A 21,043-nucleotide genomic window follows, 5' to 3' on the forward strand; every position below is an offset into this window, starting at 1 on the left:
ACTGTTAGGGAGAACACCTGCCTCCTGGATTCGGTCAGGGGAAGTGGAGAGAATCCAACCGAGGAGGGTGTGGTTATAGCTTTTAATGGTTTATGTGAGTTGGGGAGGAGATTAATTGCGTTAGCTGCAAAGTCTTGATTGGCTGAATCCTAAAAACAATAGTTATTGCTCACCATTTAATATTAAAATCTCCAAAGACCAAAATTTCACTTTTTGGGTTTTGAGCTATGGTTTCACTAAGGAGATGGGCTATGTTAGAAAGGGAATGCACAGGGGAGCTAGGTGGGCGGTAGATTCCTGCAACAATGATTGATTTACTGCACGGGATCTCAATTGTGCCAGAAAGGAAATCAAAGGTGGCCGGAGAGCTAGATTTTTGTAAGGGGGTGAACTTTATGGAATTGTCAGCATAAATTACAATGCCGCCTCCTCTTTTTGCTCTGTCATTTCTATGGCATTAATACCCATGTATAGCAATGGCAGCGTCAGGTATTTTTGCGGTTAGCCACGATTCAGAGATCACAATGATTTTGGGCTTGTAATGTGAACATCATGCTTGCAGTGCATCAATTTTTGGTAGTAAGCTGCGGATATTACAGTGCACAAAGGAGAGGCCTTTTTTAGCTGGAAGGCTAGGAATGGAATTTGTTGGGGGACCAGGATTAGATTCTACATCATTTGCAAAAGCAAGTAACATAAGGAATAGGAATTTGGACATAATTTTTGATTGGCCATTAAGTGAATGGGATACTTTATAATTTTGTGAGGTGGGGGTAGAGGGACTGTTTTTTATAACTCTTCACCAGCACTTGGCAGATAAGTTATGGCAACAGAGCAGGCCATGGTGTATGATAATTTGTTTTCCAGTTTGAGGTGTGTGCTTATGGCAGTAGTGATGTGAACAAAATTGGAGTGAGAAAAGGGTTATTACGAATAACAGTAGGGTCATATTTGGATTGATGTTAGTGGTATGAGGTGTGTAGATGAAAACAAAAACACAAAAAGTAAAAAATAAATAAAAAAGTATATAATATTGAGGTGTGATATATAGCTACTTGTAGGGAGAGAGGGTATGTATTCTATAAGGTTAAGTGAATGGAAGGATGTGCTGATCAGTGATTGCACCTGTCATTTACCTAGAGATGTTTAAGTGATATTTTCATGTCAGCTGCACAGATATACCTTTTGTCATTGGCCCAGCTAGCTCACAATAGTGCACTGCTACTCCATCAAGAAAGGATACAAACAGGATGAATCAAATTTAATAAAATTGTAAAGTTGTCTTAAATTGTATGCTCTATCTGTATCATGACAGTTTTGTGTCCCTTTAAAGGGACATGATACTCATATGCTAAATCCCTTGAAAGTGATGCAGCATAACTGTGAAAAGCTGAGATGAAAATATCACCTGAACATCTCTATGTAAAAAGGGAAGATATTTTACCTCAAAATGTCTTCAGCTCACATGAGTAAGTGCTCTGTGGACAGTTATACTTCATCTGCAAGTTTAAAAAACAAACAATAGCCAATCAGCATCATCAGTGCTGAGGTCATGCATTGCTTTGCTGTGATCTGATGAGATTTCACTGAGATCTTGTAAGATTTCATAGTAAACATCCTTAAACTAAATAGGAAAATAATATGACTGTGCCTGGATATGCCAGATCCACGGTCCCTTGCATGTCCTGGGACTAGAATCCTGATTGGCTGCTTAAATAAAGTCTCTTAAAAGTGGGGTGTGAATACTTAGGACACTTTGAGGTAAAATATCTTCCTTTTTACATAGAGATGCTCAGGTGATGTTTTCTAGTCAGCTTTGTACAGCTATGCTGCATCGCTTTGAAGTGCTTCAACAGTTGGGTATAATAACCCTTTAATTACATGATTAACCACTTTACAGGTTAGTTATATGCAAGCAACAGTGTAATAATAAAATGCTCTAGCAAATTAGAGAATTTTCTTTTTGCACTTTTATGTCCCTTTTTTACAATTACTTTTTGATAAAAAAAAAAAAAAAACTTTCTTGTTTGTCTATTGAAATGCGTTTTTTTACTTACCATAATATAGTTTTACAAAAATAAACTATTTTTCTCTTTGATGGCCAGGAGTGATATTCCCACTAGTAATTGATGACGTTGTGGTCTCTCCATATCCGGAAAGAAATAAATTTATCAGGTAAGCATAAATTTTGTTCTCTTTCTTAAGATATGGAGAGTCCACAACGTCATCAATTACTAGTGGGAATATCACTCCTGGCCAGCAGGAGGAGGCTCCTCCTGCTGGCCAGGAATGATATTCCCACTAGTAATTGAAAACGTTGTGGACTCTCCATATCTCGAAAGAAATACATTTATCAGGTAAGCATAAATTTTGTTTTTAGGAGGCATCCTCAATCATGATTTACTGCTTAAAAAAAAAATACACATGTACCTAAGAACTAGGGGACAGCCAATCTATACACAAGCATGTGCAGAATTTATACAATCCTAATGCCTTTTATTAGTGCAGGTTGCAGGTCTACCTATCTATTCAAAATCATTATACAGAGCAGCATGTCTATTATTTATATTGCTTGCTACTGATTTAACTTTGTGGAGCCCAAAATAAATTTTACAACAGAGCCCTCTCTTGAGTAGCATTTTATTTTTTAACAAGTATCGCTGCAAAGTGGTTAAACACTGAAAAGTATATGGCTGATGAAGCAATCAAGAACATACGTACATATCCACCAATCACCTGTCTTACAGTGCTCAGAATAACATGGGAGTACATTGTGTACTCAACTGTAACTATGTTTTTTTACCCTTTTGCAGCATTTTATTTTTAAATTAAATGGACATGAAACCCAATGTTTTTTTCTTTCATGATTCAGATAGAGGAAAATGTGAAAGTTGTTCAAAATTGCATGTTCTATTATCTCATTTGTTTTGTTCACTTGTATCCTTTGTTGAAAAGCATACCTGGGTAGGCACAGGAGCAGAAATGCACTCCTGAGAGCTAGCTGCCGATTGGGGCTGCATTGCTGCTCTTTCAAAAAAAGAATACCAAGAGAATGAAGCACATTTGAAAATAAAAGTAAATTGGAAAGTTGCTTAAAATGGTATGTACTGTCTGAACCATGAAAAAAAAATGTTGGGTTTCATGTACTATTAAGATACACATTTTAAATATATTGCAAACAATACAATTAATGCTATATATTTTTATACAAAAAAAAGGGAAAAATTATCTTTACAAGTTACTTTTGCAATACAGTGAATAACTATCCTGTTAGGACCATGTGGAAAATATTTGAGTTTTTCTGCAGAGGCAAAATATTAGTCTTGGCTTCACACAGGAGACAATATACTCTTTTGGAGAAACAATAGCACATTCCTTCAATCCAACAATTCACCAGTTAGCTGACGGCTAATGTTTCCTGGATATGACAAATTGATTCACATAGACCTCTGATTTAACAATACCCAGGTATTTGGAATTATATATTCAATGATTGATTATGCAAATAAAAGACATAAATTAAAGTAAGCTAAAGTAAATCCATTCTCTCACGGAGATACATAGCAAATATAAAGCCTATCATTCAGCTATGTGCAATAAATAGAACAGACTTGTAGCTCAGGTGATAAACTATGAAATAGCTGTTTCTCGTTCACTTTACTTCAATTTATCATAATAAAACATTTCTTGGGATATCAAGGTCTGTAGAGAAGGAAATTGGTGTTGAAAAGTACTTATATAAAAGTAAATGTGAGTTTATGGCAAATGTTTCCAGGATTTATTAGTAAAGTCTGTGCCTAAAAAAGCATCCATTTGTTAGCTGTGTCTATTCTAAATTTTATGAAGATGAAAAAAATGTGACAAGAAAAAATCCTACGCACCATGAAACTTCAAATCTTAAAACCAACAAATATCTGTCTTCATAGATCTCTACATATTTATCTGTATGTATGTATATGATATATATTGTGTAACACTTAACTCACCACTTGTAATATGAGCGATGTTAGCCTGCCCTGAGCTATCCAATGAAAGCAATGGACAAACTAAAATAATTACAGCCATGATATCATTCTTTGGTATTTTACCATTGACTTGTTTTACCAGACACTGTGCTTATCTAAAAGCAGGGCCGACATATGGACACCATACCCTGCGCTATCTATAGCACTCCACTTGTAATCTAGGTTTAAATGTTTTAAAATATTTTTCATTGTATTGAACACCAGGGTCATAACCTTTGAAGGGCTTCTTGTGCATGTTTATCTTATCTATTTTAGCCAATCAGGACAGGTATAATTGATCTCTTACACATTACATCAATTAATTACTATAAAGCATGTAGGAGAATCAGGGTTATGAATAAAAAGATAAGCCCGGTTTATAGGATTCATTTTGTCTACCCATAGACTCTTCTTATCAAATAAACCCACAAGCTACTGAAAGGATGTGTTTCCATTCTAAATGCCAATATTTTATATATGATCCCTGTATTGACTGATTATGGCAGCCTTCCTACTGGACCCAATATTTGTGTAGAAACCCGGAAGAAGAGAAAACCAGTCTACGCTATTTTTTACTCTGTATATTGTGTGCTTGAACAGAGCTACAGAGACTGGATATTAAGGTGTGCTGGTGAGGAACAACATTAGAGAAGATATGTTGGTGTTGGGGGAGAGAGACAAAGCAATGTTGGTCTTGTTTGGACTGTGAGAACAGAGGAACCTCTGAAAGAAAATAAGCAACGGTAATGAACTAAAAGGCAATCAGGTGTATTAGTTATAGCAACAACCTTAGCCTTTGTCTTCATCAAATACTTCTAAGAATGTAAGCTCTTCAGGAAGAAGGCGCCTAATCCATCTATCTCATATAGCAGGGTTATCTTTAAGAAGTCAGCAAAGTGCATTTTAAGTTTTGAGAATATTAAAATCTACATTTTTCTAAGTTAAATTTCATGAAAAGGGAGCAAAATAAATAATGAAAGTATATAGCAAAGTTGTTTCATTACACATATCTAAACTTGTTTATATACATATCTTAATGTGTTTACTGTCCCTTTAAGAGTCCCAAAAATTAACTAAAGTGTCTCTTTGAACTGCATCTCATCATACCGGTTGTCATATTTTACCATGCTTGGGGCATTCGGTTCTTGCAAGATGGTTGTTTTTTCCCCCATGTCATATTGTCAAAATTGTATACTAGGACTACATAATGTTGGATGCAACTTTGTTTTTGTTAAAGGGATATGAAACCCAATTTTTTTTCCCTTTCATGATTCAGATAGAGCATGACATTTTAAGCAACTTTCTAATTTACGCCTATGCTGAACCAAAAATGGACCGCTACTAAGCTTACATTCCTGCTTTTTCAAATAAAGATACCAAGAGAACGAAGAAAAAACATAATTTATGTAAGAACTTACCTGATAAATTCATTTCTTTCATATTAGCAAGAGTCCATGAGCTATTGACGTATGGGATATACATTCCTACCAGGAGGGGCAAAGTTTCCCAAACCTCAAAATGCCCATAAATACACCCCTCACCACACCCACAATTCAGTTTAACGAATAGCCAAGAAGTGGGGTGATAAAAAAGTGCGAAAGCATATAAAATAAGGAATTGGAATAATTGTGCTTTATACAAAATCATAACCACCACAAAAAAAAAAAAAAATAGGGCGGGCCTCATGGACTCTTGCTAATATGAAAGAAATGAATTTATCAGGTAAGTTCTTACATAAATTATGTTTTCTTTCATGTAATTAGCAAGAGTCCATGAGCTAGTGACGTATGGGATAATGACTACCCAAGATGTGGATCTTTCCACACAAAAGTCACTAGAGAGGGAGGGATAAAATAAAGACAGCCAATTCCTGCTGAAAATAATCCACACCCAAAATAAAGTTTAACGAAAAACATAAGCAGAAGATTCAAACTGAAACCGCTGCCTGAAGTACTTTTCTACCAAAAACTGCTTCAGAAGAAGAAAATACATCAAAATGGTAGAATTTAGTAAAAGTATGCAAAGAGGACCAAGTTGCTGCTTTGCAGATCTGGTCAACCGAAGCTTCATTCCTAAACGCCCAGGAAGTAGAAACTGACCTAGTAGAATGAGCTGTAATTCTCTGAGGCGGAGTTTTACCCGACTCAACATAGGCAAGATGAATTAAAGATTTCAACCAAGATGCCAAAGAAATGGCAGAAGCTTTCTGGCCTTTTCTAGAACCGGAAAAGATAACAAATAGACTAGAAGTCTTACGAAAAGATTTCGTAGCTTCAACATAATATTTCAAAGCTCTAACAACATCCAAAGAATGCAACGATTTCTCCTTAGAATTCTTAGGATTAGGACATAATGAAGGAACCACAATTTCTCTACTAATGTTGTTGGAATTCACAACTTTAGGTAAAAATTCAAAAGAAGTTCGCAACACCGCCTTATCCTGATGAAAAGGAGACTCACAAGAAAGAGCAGATAATTCAGAAACTCTTCTGGCAGAAGAGATGGCCAAAAGGAACAAAACTTTCCAAGAAAGTAATTTAATGTCCAATGAATGCATAGGTTCAAACGGAGGAGCTTGAAGAGCTCCCAGAACCAAATTCAAACTCCAAGGAGGAGAAATTGACTTAATGACAGGTTTTATACGAACCAAAGCTTGTACAAAACAATGAATATCAGGAAGAATAGCAATCTTTCTGTGAAAAAGAACAGAAAGAGCAGAGATTTGTCCTTTCAAAGAACTTGCGGACAAACCCTTATCTAAACCATCCTGAAGGAACTGTAAAATTCTCGGTATTCTAAAAGAATGCCAGGAAAAATGATGAGAAAGACACCAAGAAATATAAGTCTTCCAGACTCTATAATATATCTCTCGAGATACAGATTTACGAGCCTGTAACATAGTATTAATCACAGAGTCAGAGAAACCTCTTTGACCAAGAATCAAGCGTTCAATCTCCATACCTTTAAATTTAAGGATTTCAGATCCTGATGGAAAAAAGGACCTTGTGACAGAAGGTCTGGTCTTAACGGAAGAGTCCACGGTTGGCAAGAGGCCATCCGGACAAGATCCGCATACCAAAACCTGTGAGGCCATGCCGGAGCTACCAGCAGAACAAACGAGCATTCCTTCAGAATCTTGGAGATTACTCTTGGAAGAAGAACTAGAGGCGGAAAGATATAGGCAGGATGATACTTCCAAGGAAGTGATAATGCATCCACTGCCTCCGCCTGAGGATCCCGGGATCTGGACAGATACCTGGGAAGTTTCTTGTTTAGATGGGACGCCATCAGATCTATTTCTGGAAGTTCCCACATTTGAACAATCTGAAGAAATACCTCTGGGTGAAGAGACCATTCGCCCGGATGCAACGTTTGGCGACTGAGATAATCCGCTTCCCAATTGTCTACACCTGGGATATGAACCGCAGAGATTAGACAGGAGCTGGATTCCGCCCAAACCAAAATTCGAGATACTTCTTTCATAGCCAGAGGACTGTGAGTCCCTCCTTGATGATTGATGTATGCCACAGTTGTGACATTGTCTGTCTGAAAACAAATGAACGATTCTCTCTTCAGAAGAGGCCAAAACTGAAGAGCTCTGAAAATTGCACGGAGTTCCAAAATATTGATCGGTAATCTCACCTCCTGAGATTCCCAAACTCCTTGTGCCGTCAGAGATCCCCACACAGCTCCCCAACCTGTGAGACTTGCATCTGTTGAAATTACAGTCCAGGTCGGAAGCACAAAAGAAGCCCCCTGAATTAAACAATGGTGATCTGTCCACCATGTTAGAGAGTGTCGAACAATCGGTTTTAAAGATATTAATTGAGATATCTTCGTGTAATCCTTGCACCATTGCTTCAGCATACAGAGCTGAAGAGGTCGCATGTGAAAACGAGCAAAGGGGATCGCGTCCGATGCAGCAGTCATAAGACCTAGAATTTCCATGCATAAGGCTACCGAAGGGAATGATTGTGACTGAAGGTTTCGACAAGCTGTAATCAACTTTAGACGTCTCTTATCTGTTAAAGACAGAGTCATGGACACTGAATCCATCTGGAAACCCAGAAAGGTTACCCTTGTCTGAGGAATCAAAGAACTTTTTGGTAAATTGATCCTCCAACCATGATCTTGAAGAAACAACACAAGTCGATTCGTATGAGATTCTGCTAAATGTAAAGACTGAGCAAGTACCAAGATATCGTCCAAATAAGGAAATACCACAATACCCTGTTCTCTGATTACAGACAGCAGGGCACCGAGAACCTTTGTAAAAATTCTTGGAGCTGTAGCTAGGCCAAACGGCAGAGCCACAAACTGGTAATGCTTGTCCAGAAACGAGAATCTCAGGAACTGATAATGATCTGGATGAATCGGAATATGCAGATATGCATCCTGTAAATCTATTGTGGACATATAATTCCCTTGCTGAACAAAAGGTAAGATAGTCCTTACAGTTACCATCTTGAACGTTGGTATCCTTACATAACGATTCAATATTTTTAGATCCAGAACTGGTCTGAAAGAATTCTCCTTCTTTGGTACAATGAAGAGATTTGAATAAAACCCCATCCCCTGTTCCGGAACTGGAACTGGCATAATTACTCCAGTCAACTCTAGATCTGAAACACATTTCAGAAATGCTTGAGCTTTTACTGGATTTACTGGGACACGGGAAAGAAAAAATCTCTTTGCAGGAGGTCTCAACTTGAAACCAATTCTGTACCCTTCTGAAACAATGCTCTGAATCCAAAGATTGTGAACAGAATTGATTCAAATTTCCTTGAAAAAACGTAACCTGCCCCCTACCAGCTGAGCTGGAATGAGGGCCGCACCTTCATGTGGACTTAGAAGCAGGCTTTGCCTTTCTAGCTGGCTTGGATTTATTCCAGACTGGAGATGGTCTCCAAACTGAAACTGCTCCTGAGGATGAAGGATCAGGCTTTTGTTCTTTGTTGAAACGAAAGGAACGAAAACGATTATTAGCCCTGTTTTTACCTTTAGATTTTTTATCCTGTGGTAAAAAAGTTCCTTTCCCACCAGTAACAGTTGAAATAATGGAATCCAACTGAGAACCAAATAATTTGTTACCCTGGAAAGAAATGGAAAGTAAAGTTGATTTAGAAGCCATATCAGCATTCCAAGTTTTAAGCCATAAAGCTCTTCTAGCTAAAATAGCTAGAGACATAAACCTGACATCAACTCTGATAATATCAAAAATGGCATCACAGATAAAATTATTAGCATGCTGAAGAAGAATAATAATATCATGAGAATCACAATGTGTTACTTGTTGCGCTAAAGTTTCCAACCAAAAAGTTGAAGCTGCAGCAACATCAGCCAAAGATATAGCAGGTCTAAGAAGATTACCTGAACACAGATAAGCTTTTCTTAGAAAGGACTCAATTTTCCTATCTAGAGGATCCTTAAACGAAGTACCATCTGACGTAGGAATAGTAGTACGTTTAGCAAGGGTAGAAATAGCCCCATCAACTTTAGGGATCTTGTCCCAAAATTCTAATCTGTCAGACGGCACAGGATATAATTGCTTAAAACGTTTAGAAGGAGTAAATGAATTACCCAAATTATCCCATTCTTTGGAAATCACTGCAGAAATAGCATTAGGAACAGGAAAAACTTCTGGAATAACCACAGGAGCTTTAAATACCTTATCTAAACGTTTAGAATTAGTATCAAGAGGACCAGAATCCTCTATTTCTAAAGCAATTAGTACTTCTTTAAGTAAAGAACGAATAAATTCTATTTTAAATAAATATGAAGATTTATCAGCATCAACCTCTGAGACAGAATCCTCTGAACCAGAGGAATCATCAGAATCAGAATGATGATGTTCATTTAAAAATTCATCTGTAGGGAGAGAAGTTTTAAAAGATTTTTTACGTTTACTAGAAGGAGAAATAACAGACATAGCCTTCTTTATGGATTCAGAAACAAAATCTCTTATATTATCAGGAACATTCTGCACCTTAGATGTTGAAGGAACTGCAACAGGCAATGGTACTTTACTAAAGGAAATATTATCTGCTTTAACAAGTTTGTCATGACAATCAATACAAACAACAGCTGGAGGAATAGCTACCAAAAGTTTACAGCAGATACACTTAGCTTTGGTAGATTCAGCACTTGACAGCGATTTTCCTGTAGTATCTTCTGACTCAGATGCAACGTGAGACATCTTGCAATATGTAAGAGAAAAAACAACATATATATAAAGCAAAATTGATCAAATTCCTTAAATGACAGTTTCAGGAATGGGAAAAAATGCCAAAGAACAAGCTTCTAGCAACCAGAAGCAATAAAAAATGAGACTTAAATAATGTGGAGACAAAAGTGACGCCCATATTTTTTCGCGCCAAATAAGACACCCACATTATTTGGCGCCTAAATGCTTTTTGGCGCCAAAAATGACGCCACATCCGGAACGCCGACATTTTTGGCGCAAAATAACGTCAAAAAATGACGCAACTTCCGGCGACACGTATGACGCCGGAAACGGAAATAGAATTTTTGCGCCAAAAAAGTCCGCGCCAAGAATGACGCAATAAAATGAAGCATTTTCAGCCCCCGCGAGCCTAACAGCCCACAGGGAAAAAGTCAAATTTTAAGGTAAGAAAAATGTTAAATTAAAATGCATTATCCCAAATATGAAACTGACTGTCTGAAAATAAGGAAAGTTGAACATTCTGAGTCAAGGCAAATAAATGTTTGAATACATATATTTAGAACTTTATAAACAAAGTGCCCAACCATAGCTAGGAGTGTCACAGAAAATAAGACTTACTTACCCCAGGACACTCATCTACATATAGCAGATAGCCAAACCAGTACTGAAACGAGAATCAGCAGAGGTAATGGTATATATAAGAGTATATCGTCGATCTGAAAAGGGAGGTAAGAGATGAATCTCTACGACCGATAACAGAGAACCTATGAAATAGACCCCTTAGAAGGAGATCACTGCATTCAAATAGGCAATACTCTCCTCACATCCCTCTGACATTCACTGCACGCTGAGAGGAAAACCGGGCTCCAACTTGCTGCGGAGCGCATATCAACGTAGAATCTAGCACAAACTTACTTCACCACCTCCATCGGAGGCAAAGTTTGTAAAACTGAATTGTGGGTGTGGTGAGGGGTGTATTTATGGGCATTTTGAGGTTTTACGTCACTAGCTCATGGACTCTTGCTAATTACATGAAAGAAATTGATAAATAGGAGTAAATTAGAAAGCTGCTTAAAATTGCCTGCTCTATCTGCAGCAAAAAAGAAAAAATGTGGATTTCATATCCCTTTAACTTCTCACAGCCTTTTGTCTTTGTCTCTAGATTTCTGTATTGTTGGTTTATCCTTCTGCTCTAAGTGTGCTCTTCTTTCGTGCTTGATCTTCTGTAAATGGCCTAGACTTGACAATCCTGGTATTTCTTCTTGTGTTTGGCTAAGGATTCTTTTCCTAGTAGCTGTTCTTTGGATTCCAGAAAGATATCAACTTCTTAAACTGCTTCTAGTGTATAACCAAGTCTTTTTTTCCTATTGCTGTTGTTTGGTTTGGCTTATACTTCTTAAACTTTTTCCAGTGTATGATTAAAGGGACAGTCAACACCCATGAAAACTTTAACCCATACCTTAGATCAACAAAAAAAAATGAGCCTGCACCGCATCCCATCTTCAATAACACTAACGTTAGGTGGCTAATCTTCAATGAACATTTAGTTAACAGCGGCAGATATGGCCGCCAAACTCCTCCCCCTGTTACGTAGGAGACTTCTTCTCTAAGTGTTCAGCCAATGAGAAACAAATCCTCGGCTAGATTCTTTAGCCGCGTTCACAGAAACACTGTTCTATTTCTAATAGCGAGCGTACTACAATTATATAGCGCATGCTCATTAGAAATAGAACAGTGTCCCTGTGAACGAGTATTTATTTAAAACAAGAAGGGTATGGAGGAGGAGGGGGAGGAGTTATCTGCCGCTGTTAACTAAATGTTTATTGAAGATTAGCCACCTAACGTTAGTGTTATTGAAGATGGGATGCGGTGCAGGCTCATTTTTTTGTTGTTGATCTAAGGTATGGGTTAAAGTTTTCATGGGTGTTGACTGTCCCTTTAAAGGGACACTCAAGTGAAAATTAAACTTTCACGATTCAGATAGAGCATGCAAAGTTAACAACTTTCCAATTTACTTCCATTAACAAAATGTGCACAGTGTTTTTATATTTACACTTTTTGAGTCACCAGCTCCTTCTGAGCATGTGCAAGAATTCACAGAATAAACGTATGTGCATTTGTGATTGGCTGATGGCTGTCACATGATACAGGGGGAGTGGATCTAGACACAACTTTAAAATTTGTCAGAAAAAATCTACTACTCATTTGAAGTTCAGACTAAGTGCTATTGCCTTGTCTTTTTATCATGCATTAGTTGATTATGCAAATCTACTGTATTTACTGGTTCGATTGCTTTGGCTACTTTACTGGAATTGACAGTGACCAGTATTATCAGGTATTTATCTACAGATATCTTATGCCAATATGCTGTATAAAAAAGCCTCATCTTGTAATGAAATGGAACTCAACAAAGAATCAAAGTCTTACCTAGAGGAACTACCTCTTTAATTTTTTGGGTTCAATGAATTGATATTTTGGTCATTAAAGGGACAGTCTAGTCAAAAATAAACTTTCATGATTCAGATAGGGCATGTCATTTTAAACAACTTTCCAATTTACTTTTATCATCAAATGTGCTTTGTTCTCTTGGTATTCTTAGTTGAAAGCTAAACCTAGGTAGGCTCATATGATAATTTCTAAGTCCTTGATGGCCGCCTCTTATCGCATGCTTTTTTATTTGCTTTTCACAACAGGGAAGAGCTAGTTCATGTAAACCATATCGATAACATTGTGCTCACGCCTGTGGATTGTGGCAGACACTGCACTAATTGGCTAAAATGCAAGTCAATAGATAATAAATAAAAAGTAATTTGATCAGGGGGCTGAGAAGATGCTTAGATACAAGGTAATCACAGAGGTAAAAAGTACATTAATATAACTGTGTTGGTTATGCAAAACTGGGCAATGGGTAATAAAGGGATTATCTATCTTTTAAAACAATAACAATTCTGGTGTAGACTGTTCCTTTTAAACATTTAAAACAACTACACCCAGAATGTAGAGTAGTGCCTTCAGGTAGATGTTTAAAAGGACATAAAACCCAAACTTTCTATTTCCTTACTCAAATAGAACAATTTACTTCTATTATCAAATTTTCTTTGTTTTCTTATTATTCTTTGCTGAAAAGCATGGAGGAACGTTCAGGAGTGTGCACGTGTTTGCAGCATTTTATGGCAGCAATTTTGCAACAATGTTGTACATTAGCAAGAACACTAGATGGCAGCACTATTTCCTGTTATGTAGTGCACCAGACATATGCACAATACCTATCTAGATATCTCTTCCACAAAGAATAACCTGAATGAAGAATGAAACAACTTTGATACATAGAAACTATTTTTAAAACTTATTCTCTATCTGAATCATGAAATAAACATTTTGGGTTTCATGTTCCTTTAAGGGGTGAGTAATAGATACCCACTTTATTCAGTTTCCCTGTAGCCCCTCAAGTTAAAAACAAAGGTACATATGTGATCATACAATTATATTCTCCACTACAATTATGGTCTCAAATAGAAGACAAGTGAGCTGGGTAGGTACTGAATTGACACTACGCACACTGCACACCAACTTCACAAGCAAATAGAATCTAAGTCACTACAGTGTGGATATGTACAGTATACTTTATAATACTAAAAATACTACCATTAGTATTCTTAAAGAGACAGTAAAGTCAAAATTAAACTTAATTGATTGGATAGAGGGTGACATTTTAAACAACTCTCCACTACTCTACTTCTATTATAAATTTGGCTTAGTTTTCATGGTAGCCTTTGCTAAAGAGTAATCCTAGGTAAGCTCAGGAGCGTGCATGTGTCTTTAGCCATCTTGCAGCAGTGTTTGCAACATTGTTATAGCAATAGACTTCTATAGAAACAACTAAGCACCAATCAACCTACCTGTGTTTAGTCTTCAACAAAGGATACCTAGAAATCAAAACACATTTGATAATAGAAGTTAATGGGAAAGTTGTTTAAAATGGCATGCTCTATCCAATCAATTTAAATTTTGACTTTACTGCCCCCCCGAACAAAAATAACAATAAATCTAAAAAAATACTAAATAACAAAACAACCAATATTAATATTGATTTTATACATATTTATTTAATTTTTTCCAAAATCATTATCACCAAAACCACGACCATATATGGGGCAATTTGCTAACCGTTCTTAAAAGGGGGTACATATAATAAGATAACGTGTATCACCCCTGAAGGTTTGTCTTTATGAATTTTCCCCCCTCCACCCGAGTATGAAATTCAGGGCCTGATGATCTAAAGCTCGCTGGCATGAAGAGAAAATCACACAAAATCTTTAGGTTTTTTTTAAGCATTAGGGCCAGATTAGGAGTGGAGCAGTATTTATCGTTCCTGCGCTAACTTCACTAAAAGTAAACTTTTTGTGTGCGTTGGGTAGCGCTCATATTACAAGTTGAAAGTAAAACGTTTTTGTTCGCATGCTAACCCCATGCGCACAAAAAGCTGAATTTAGAATTTTGCAACAGAGTTAACATATTCCTCTATAGAAGTCAATGGAGCAAAAAAGTGGAAGAAAAACACCCTACTCGAGCGCAAACCCGATCACATATTCTCAAGAGCACTAACCCGACATGAAAATATTAATATTTTACAGTTTAATGTTCTTAACATAGCAGAATATGTTCTCTATATGAATATATATAGGTATAGATATATACAGATATATATATATATAGGAATATCTATTTAAAAATATTTAGAACATATTCTGCTATGTGCAGAACATTCTAATATGAAATATTTACAGTAAATACATAGTTAAAACCATTATTACATATGAATATTGTATAAATATGCTTTTTCATGTTTTCATCTACTTGACTGCAAAGGGCTCCAATGCACTTAAATACATATGTACACATATATCGATAAATATATATAAGTGTTTGTGTTAATATGTCTGTAACTACATATACACACATATAAATACATATGTACAAGCATACATAACTTTTTTGTGCAATCATTTTTTTAAATATTTTTTATTAGATAGTCTTATTATGTGTTTAACTGTACCTTTTAATGTATTTTTTTATGTGTTTTGGGACACTTTTATGTTGCGCTATACAGTTAACTAGAGCTCTGAGGTTGCACTATCTCGAAGCACGTTAAATTAAATCGCGCTCAGGTGATTACGTTTACTTTCAACTTGTAATATGAGCGCTACATGCGACGTACGCAAACACAAAAACATGCGTAACTGTTAGCGCCCAACTCATAATCTGGACCTATATTGTAATCTGTGTGTCTCTCCATATTCAGAACCCTGTATAACAAGATAAACAGCTCTCAAGCTAAAATTTGCGTTTATAAATTTGTTAAAAGGACCATACAGTACTGACAAGACTTTCTAGATATTCTCACTAGAGCGGAGAGACCATCAGGTCCTAAGAATTATCTCTATCATTCAGCCTTGCTCCCCTTACGTTACTTGCTACAGTAGGTAAAACACTGCCGCGCTGGTCCCGCTTCCTTCCCTTTCTGACTGAGGGCGTGTCACTTCCACTCTTTACCGCATAAGTATTATGTGTATACAACAACCTATTTACTACAACTTTTCTATGAAAAGTAAAGGGTATCAAATATTTGCTGCCAGTGGCAAATGTGACGGCAGGGACGCCTTCAGAGAATCTTGATATTGTATATTGCAATTCCCTGAAATACTTAACTAAGAGTTTGGTAGTTTGTTTGCCTTGTCACTACATCATTCCTCACACAAGAGATTCACTTCATTTTCAGTTTTTACCTAAATCACCAAAGCCGCAATAGTTGGATTTAAGCCCACAGATGTGCCACCAACTGCTGCTGTGAAGTTCATCGGTGCTGGGACGGCAGCATGTATAGCCGACCTGTTCACCTTCCCACTGGACACTGCGCTCCAGATCCAAGGAGAGACCAAAGCTCCAGTCAACATGAAGGCTGCCCAGTACACGGGAGTCTTCAGCACGATCTCTACAATGGTGAAGACTGAGGGTCCAAAAAGCCTGTATAATGGTTTGGTTGCCGGTTTGCAGCGACAGATGAGCTTTTCCTCCATCCGTATTGGACTGTATTACTCTGGAGGTGGCTCAGCCTAAGGATGAGGTAAAGGTGAGATTCCCGGTTCAGGCTAATGTTTCCAGGGCCAAAAGATTACAAACGGACCATGGATGCATACAAAACTATTGCATGAGAGGAAGGCATGCTTGGCCTCTGGAAAGGTGCCACACCCAACATAACCCGAAATGCAATAGTTAACTGCACTGAGCTGGTGACTTATGACCTGATCAAGGACACGTTGCTGAAATCCAACCTTATGACTGATGACCTTTCTTGCCATTTCACCGCTGCTTTTGGAGCCGGATTCTGCACCACAGTGATTGCCTCCCCAGTTAATGTAGTGAAGATAAGATACATGAACTCTGCCATGGGCCAGTACAAGAGCTCCCTGAACTGTGCACTCACCATGTTTAAAAAGAAGGGGCCCTTAGCATTCTACAAAGGATTCATGCCTTCATTCTTGAGGCTAGGTTCTTGGAATGTGGTTATGTTTGTTACCTACGAACGGCTTAAGAGGGCTATGATATCTGCCAAATTGTCATAGGAAGCTCCATTTTGAACGTGAGTGACTGCCCATTCTTCTGTCCTTGCATCTAGAATTTATAAGCACCTGTATACCTCCTGTAAAGGTTTTTAGTTTTAAAAAAATAAATAAATATATATAAATAGGACCGATTTAATGAGCAAACAACTCTGCTGCATTTATTAACCAACTGGCAAAATTTAAGCCAATATAAGGGCCATTATAGTCAAATAAATTACACTCTCTAATCCGTTAAGGCTATCAACCCTGCCGTGTGTGTTTAACCCCTACAATGTGGTTAAACACACAGTAGAAGTCCTGCTCAGGACCCACAGAGAACTGCTGGTTCAGAGCAGAATTCACAGCTGATCCAATAAGATGTACAGCTAGCTCTGCGGGTCCCGAACGGCACTTCTACTCTGGTTTTAAACCCTTTGCAGGGGTTAAACAACCAGTTCTGTAGGGTCGATAATCTTACAATTACATCCTCTAACAAATTACAGCATGTCATTTTTCAACTATAATGGCCCTTTAATATGAATTGTTTTCAAAATGTGTTGCAATTAATCGGTGCTTTGCTAATATTTATAAATAACTGAAAATTCTACATTGAACAGTATTACACTGCCCACAAAATAGAACATCAGGTAAACACCAAAATGGAAAACTGGAGATTGGTTAAAAACACTGCCACAATTTGTAAGGAACTAAATCCTATACAGATCACCCCTCCTAGGCTATAGAAAAAAGTCAGATATATAAGATATATAATATAATAATACTATTTTAACAAAACAAAAAAAAGGAAAAAAAACATACCAGCATCACATGGTCGCAAGGTGTCGGTATCGCATGTAAAAAATGTCTGGTGATCATGAGCAGACAGATTCATATCATAGTATGTGAGAGGTTCTCTTCCAGTAACCCATGTGTACCTAAAAAAAAGCAGATTAAAAGTTATACGATAGAGGTGAAAGGATAATCATCTGGTATTTCTTAACACAAACACTTTCACGGTATTCTGCCTTTATAGTCCCAAATGCAACTCAAAGAAAAGGACTATTTATAGTTTTCCTTTATTGTTTTTTTTTTATAGATGAGCGTTTGAAAGTAAGTTCTACTTTTTACCACTGTGTAAGATATGGGTGAGACTGAACACACTGTTAACGTAACAGGCCATGTGGAGGAAAAAAATCGGTGGTATTCAATGGTCTGACTATTGAAGCAGCAATTCTCTTTATTAGAGTAAAAAAAAAAAAAATCCTTGATGTAGTAAATTTAATAATGGTAGTGCCAACCTTCAGTATATCTCAGATCCAATATGCTGCAACTGTGTGCATGTAGAAATACCATCCCAAGACAAGAAAAAAGCAGAATATTACAATAATAATCTGACACAGTTACAGCAATGCCTGTATATTGGTAATGACAGAAAAGACAAAATTAAACTTTCCTGATTCAGATAAAACTTGTCATTTTTAAACCACATTCCAGTTTATGTCTATTAGCTAATTTACTTTTGTTCCCTTGTTATCCTTTGTTGAAAAGCATACCTTAGTAGGCTCAGGAGCAGAAATGCTGATTACACATATATGCCTCTTGTCAATGGATCACTCAATGGGGCTGATTTATCAAGCTCCGTATAGAGCTTGATGCTCCTGGTTTCCGGTGAGCTGGAAACAGAAATTATGAAGCAGCGGTCTAAAGACCTCTGCTCCATAACTTGTCTGTCTGCTCTGAGGCCGCGGACAGAAATCAACCCGATTGGCACCCCCTGCTAGCGGCTGATTGGCCGCGAATCTGCAGGGGGCGGCATTGCACCAGCAGTTCACAAGAACTTCTGGTGCAACAATAAATGCAGACAGTGTATGCTGTCGGCATTTATCGATGTGCGGCAGACATGATACGCTACATCGTATCATGTCCGCTCGCACATTAATAAATATACCCCAATGTGTTTAACTAGCTCCTAATAGTGCATGTCTGCTTTTTCAATAAAAGGATAACAAGAGAATGAAGCAAATTTGATAATAGATGTAAAATTCTAACTGAATCATGAAAGAAAAATTGTTGGTTTCATATACGTTTAAAGATTTTATTTATTATAGATACAAAAAAAACACACATTTATTTTCAGACAGAGAATACAATTTTAAAAAACGTTTCCAATTTAATTTGGTTATTAAATTTGCTTCCTTCCCATGTTATTCTTTGTCAAAGAGAAACTTAGGTAGGTGTCCGGAGCACTACATGACAGGAAATAGTGCTGCCATCTAGTGCTCTTGCAAATGAGTAACATTGTTGCAAAACTGCTGCCATATAGTGCTCCAGAGACGTGCATGCTCCTGAGCTTTTTTCAACAAAAGAACAAAAAGAGAACAAAGAAAATTTGATAATAAAAGTAAATTACAAAATTGTTTAAAACTGCATGCTGAATCATGAAAGACAAAGTCTGGGTATCATATCCCTTTAAACACCCAGATCTCATCCAATATTTGTTATTAATAAACTGATAAATGGGAATGATATTTAAAGGGACACTGTACCCAAATTTTTTTCTTTCGTGATTCAGATTGAGCATGAAATTTTAAGCAACTTTCTAATTTACTCCTATTATCAAATTTTCTTCATTCTCTTGGTATCTTTATTTGAAATGCAAAAATGTAAGTTTAGATGCTGGCCCATTTTTGGTGAACAACCTGGGTTGTCCTTGCTGATTGGTGGATAAATTCATCCACCAATAAAAAAAAGTGCTGTCGAGAGTACTGAAACCAAAAAAAGCTTAGATGCCTTCTTTTTCAAATAAAGATAGCAAGAGAATGAAGAAAAATTGATAATAGGAGCAAATTAGAAAGTTGCTTAAAATTGCATGCACTTTCTGAATTACAAAAGAAAAAATTTGGGTTCAGTGTCCCTTTAACCCCTTAACGACCGAGGACGTGCAGGGTACGTCCTCAAAAAAAAGGCAGTTAATGCCTGAGAACGTACCCTGCACGTCCTCGGTGTGGAAAGCAGCTGGAAGCGATCCTGCTCGCTTCCAGCTGCTTTCCGGTTATTGCAGTGATGCCTCGATATGGAGGCATCCTGCAATAACCCCCCTTGGCCATCCGATGCAGAGAGAGCCACTCTGTGGCCCTCTCTGCACCGGACATCGATGGCCGGTATCGTTGGTGGGTGGGAGCTTACGTGGGAGGCGGGTGGCGGCCATCGGTGCGCTATGTGGAGTGGAGGGGGGCGGGATCGGGGGGGCGGGAGCTACGGGGGCGCGCACGGGAGCGCGCGCGTGCACGGGGGTGGTGGGCGGGCGCATGCACGGGGCGGGAGCGGGTGGGAACCGCTACACTACAGAAAAAAAAAAGTTAAAAAGTAAAAAAAAAAAAAACTTAAATGCAATCTAAGGGTTTTGGAAGGGGTTGGGGGTTGGTCTCGGTGGGGGGGGGGAAAGCTACACTACAGAAAAGGGAATTTAAAAAAAAAAAAGGCTCATTTTGTTACAAAACTGGGTACTGGCAGACAGCTGCCAGTACCCAAGATGGCGCCCATTATTGCAGAGGGGAAGGGTTAGAGAGCAGTATGGTGGGGGATCAGTGAGGTTGGGGTCTAAGGGGGGATCCTACACATCAGCATATGTAAATATGCTTTTTTTTTTTTTAAAAAAGGGCCAAATACCTTTTATTTTAGTACTGGCAGAGTTTCTGCCAGTACTTAAGATGGCGGGGACAATTGTGGGGTGGGGGAGGGAAGAGAGCTGTTTGGGAGGGATCAGGGGGTCTGATGTTTCAGGTGGGAGGCTGAGCTCTACACTAAAGCTAAAATTAACCCTGCAAGCTCCCTACAAGCTACATAATTAACCCCTTCACTGCTAGCCATAATACACGTGTGATGCGCAGCGGCATTTAGAGGCCTTCTAATTACCAAAAAGCAATGCCAAAGCCATATATGTCTGCTATTTCTGAACAAAGGGGATCCCAGAGAAGCATTTACAACCATTTGTGCCATAATTGCAGAAGGTGTTTGTAAATAATTTCAGTGAGAAACCTAAAATTGAGAAAAAATTAACGTTTCTTTTAATTTGATCGCATTTAGCGGTGAAATGGTGGCATGAAATATACCAAAATTGGCCTAGATCAATACTTGGGGTTGTCTACTACACTACACTAAAGCTAAAACTACCCCAAAAAGCTCCCTACATGCTCCCTAATTAACCCCTTCACTGCTGGGCATAATACACGTGTGGTGCGCAGTGGCATTTA

At 37.8% G+C, this 21,043-nt stretch overlaps 2 protein-coding genes across 3 annotated transcripts in view; one reads left to right on the top strand and one right to left on the bottom strand.

Annotated features, from left to right (window-relative positions):
* Positions 1–21,043, bottom strand: part of LOC128653397 (suppressor of tumorigenicity 7 protein homolog) — a 400,896-nt gene that overhangs the window by 292,388 nt on the left and 87,465 nt on the right. For both annotated transcript variants that reach the window (XM_053706647.1, XM_053706648.1), the window contains exon 5: positions 17,610–17,725. In XM_053706647.1, coding sequence (XP_053562622.1) covers positions 17,610–17,725 — 116 coding nt within the window. The remainder of the gene's footprint in view (positions 1–17,609; positions 17,726–21,043) is intronic.
* On the top strand, positions 15,421–16,811 carry LOC128651456 (mitochondrial uncoupling protein 2-like). The gene is made up of 3 exons (XM_053704500.1): positions 15,421–15,424; positions 15,989–16,291; positions 16,402–16,811. Exons 1-3 carry the CDS (start codon positions 15,421–15,423, stop codon positions 16,809–16,811), a joined length of 717 nt encoding a protein of 238 aa, XP_053560475.1.

This window comes from Bombina bombina, chromosome 3 (assembly GCF_027579735.1).
Source record: "Bombina bombina isolate aBomBom1 chromosome 3, aBomBom1.pri, whole genome shotgun sequence".
NCBI lineage: Eukaryota > Metazoa > Chordata > Amphibia > Anura > Bombinatoridae > Bombina > Bombina bombina.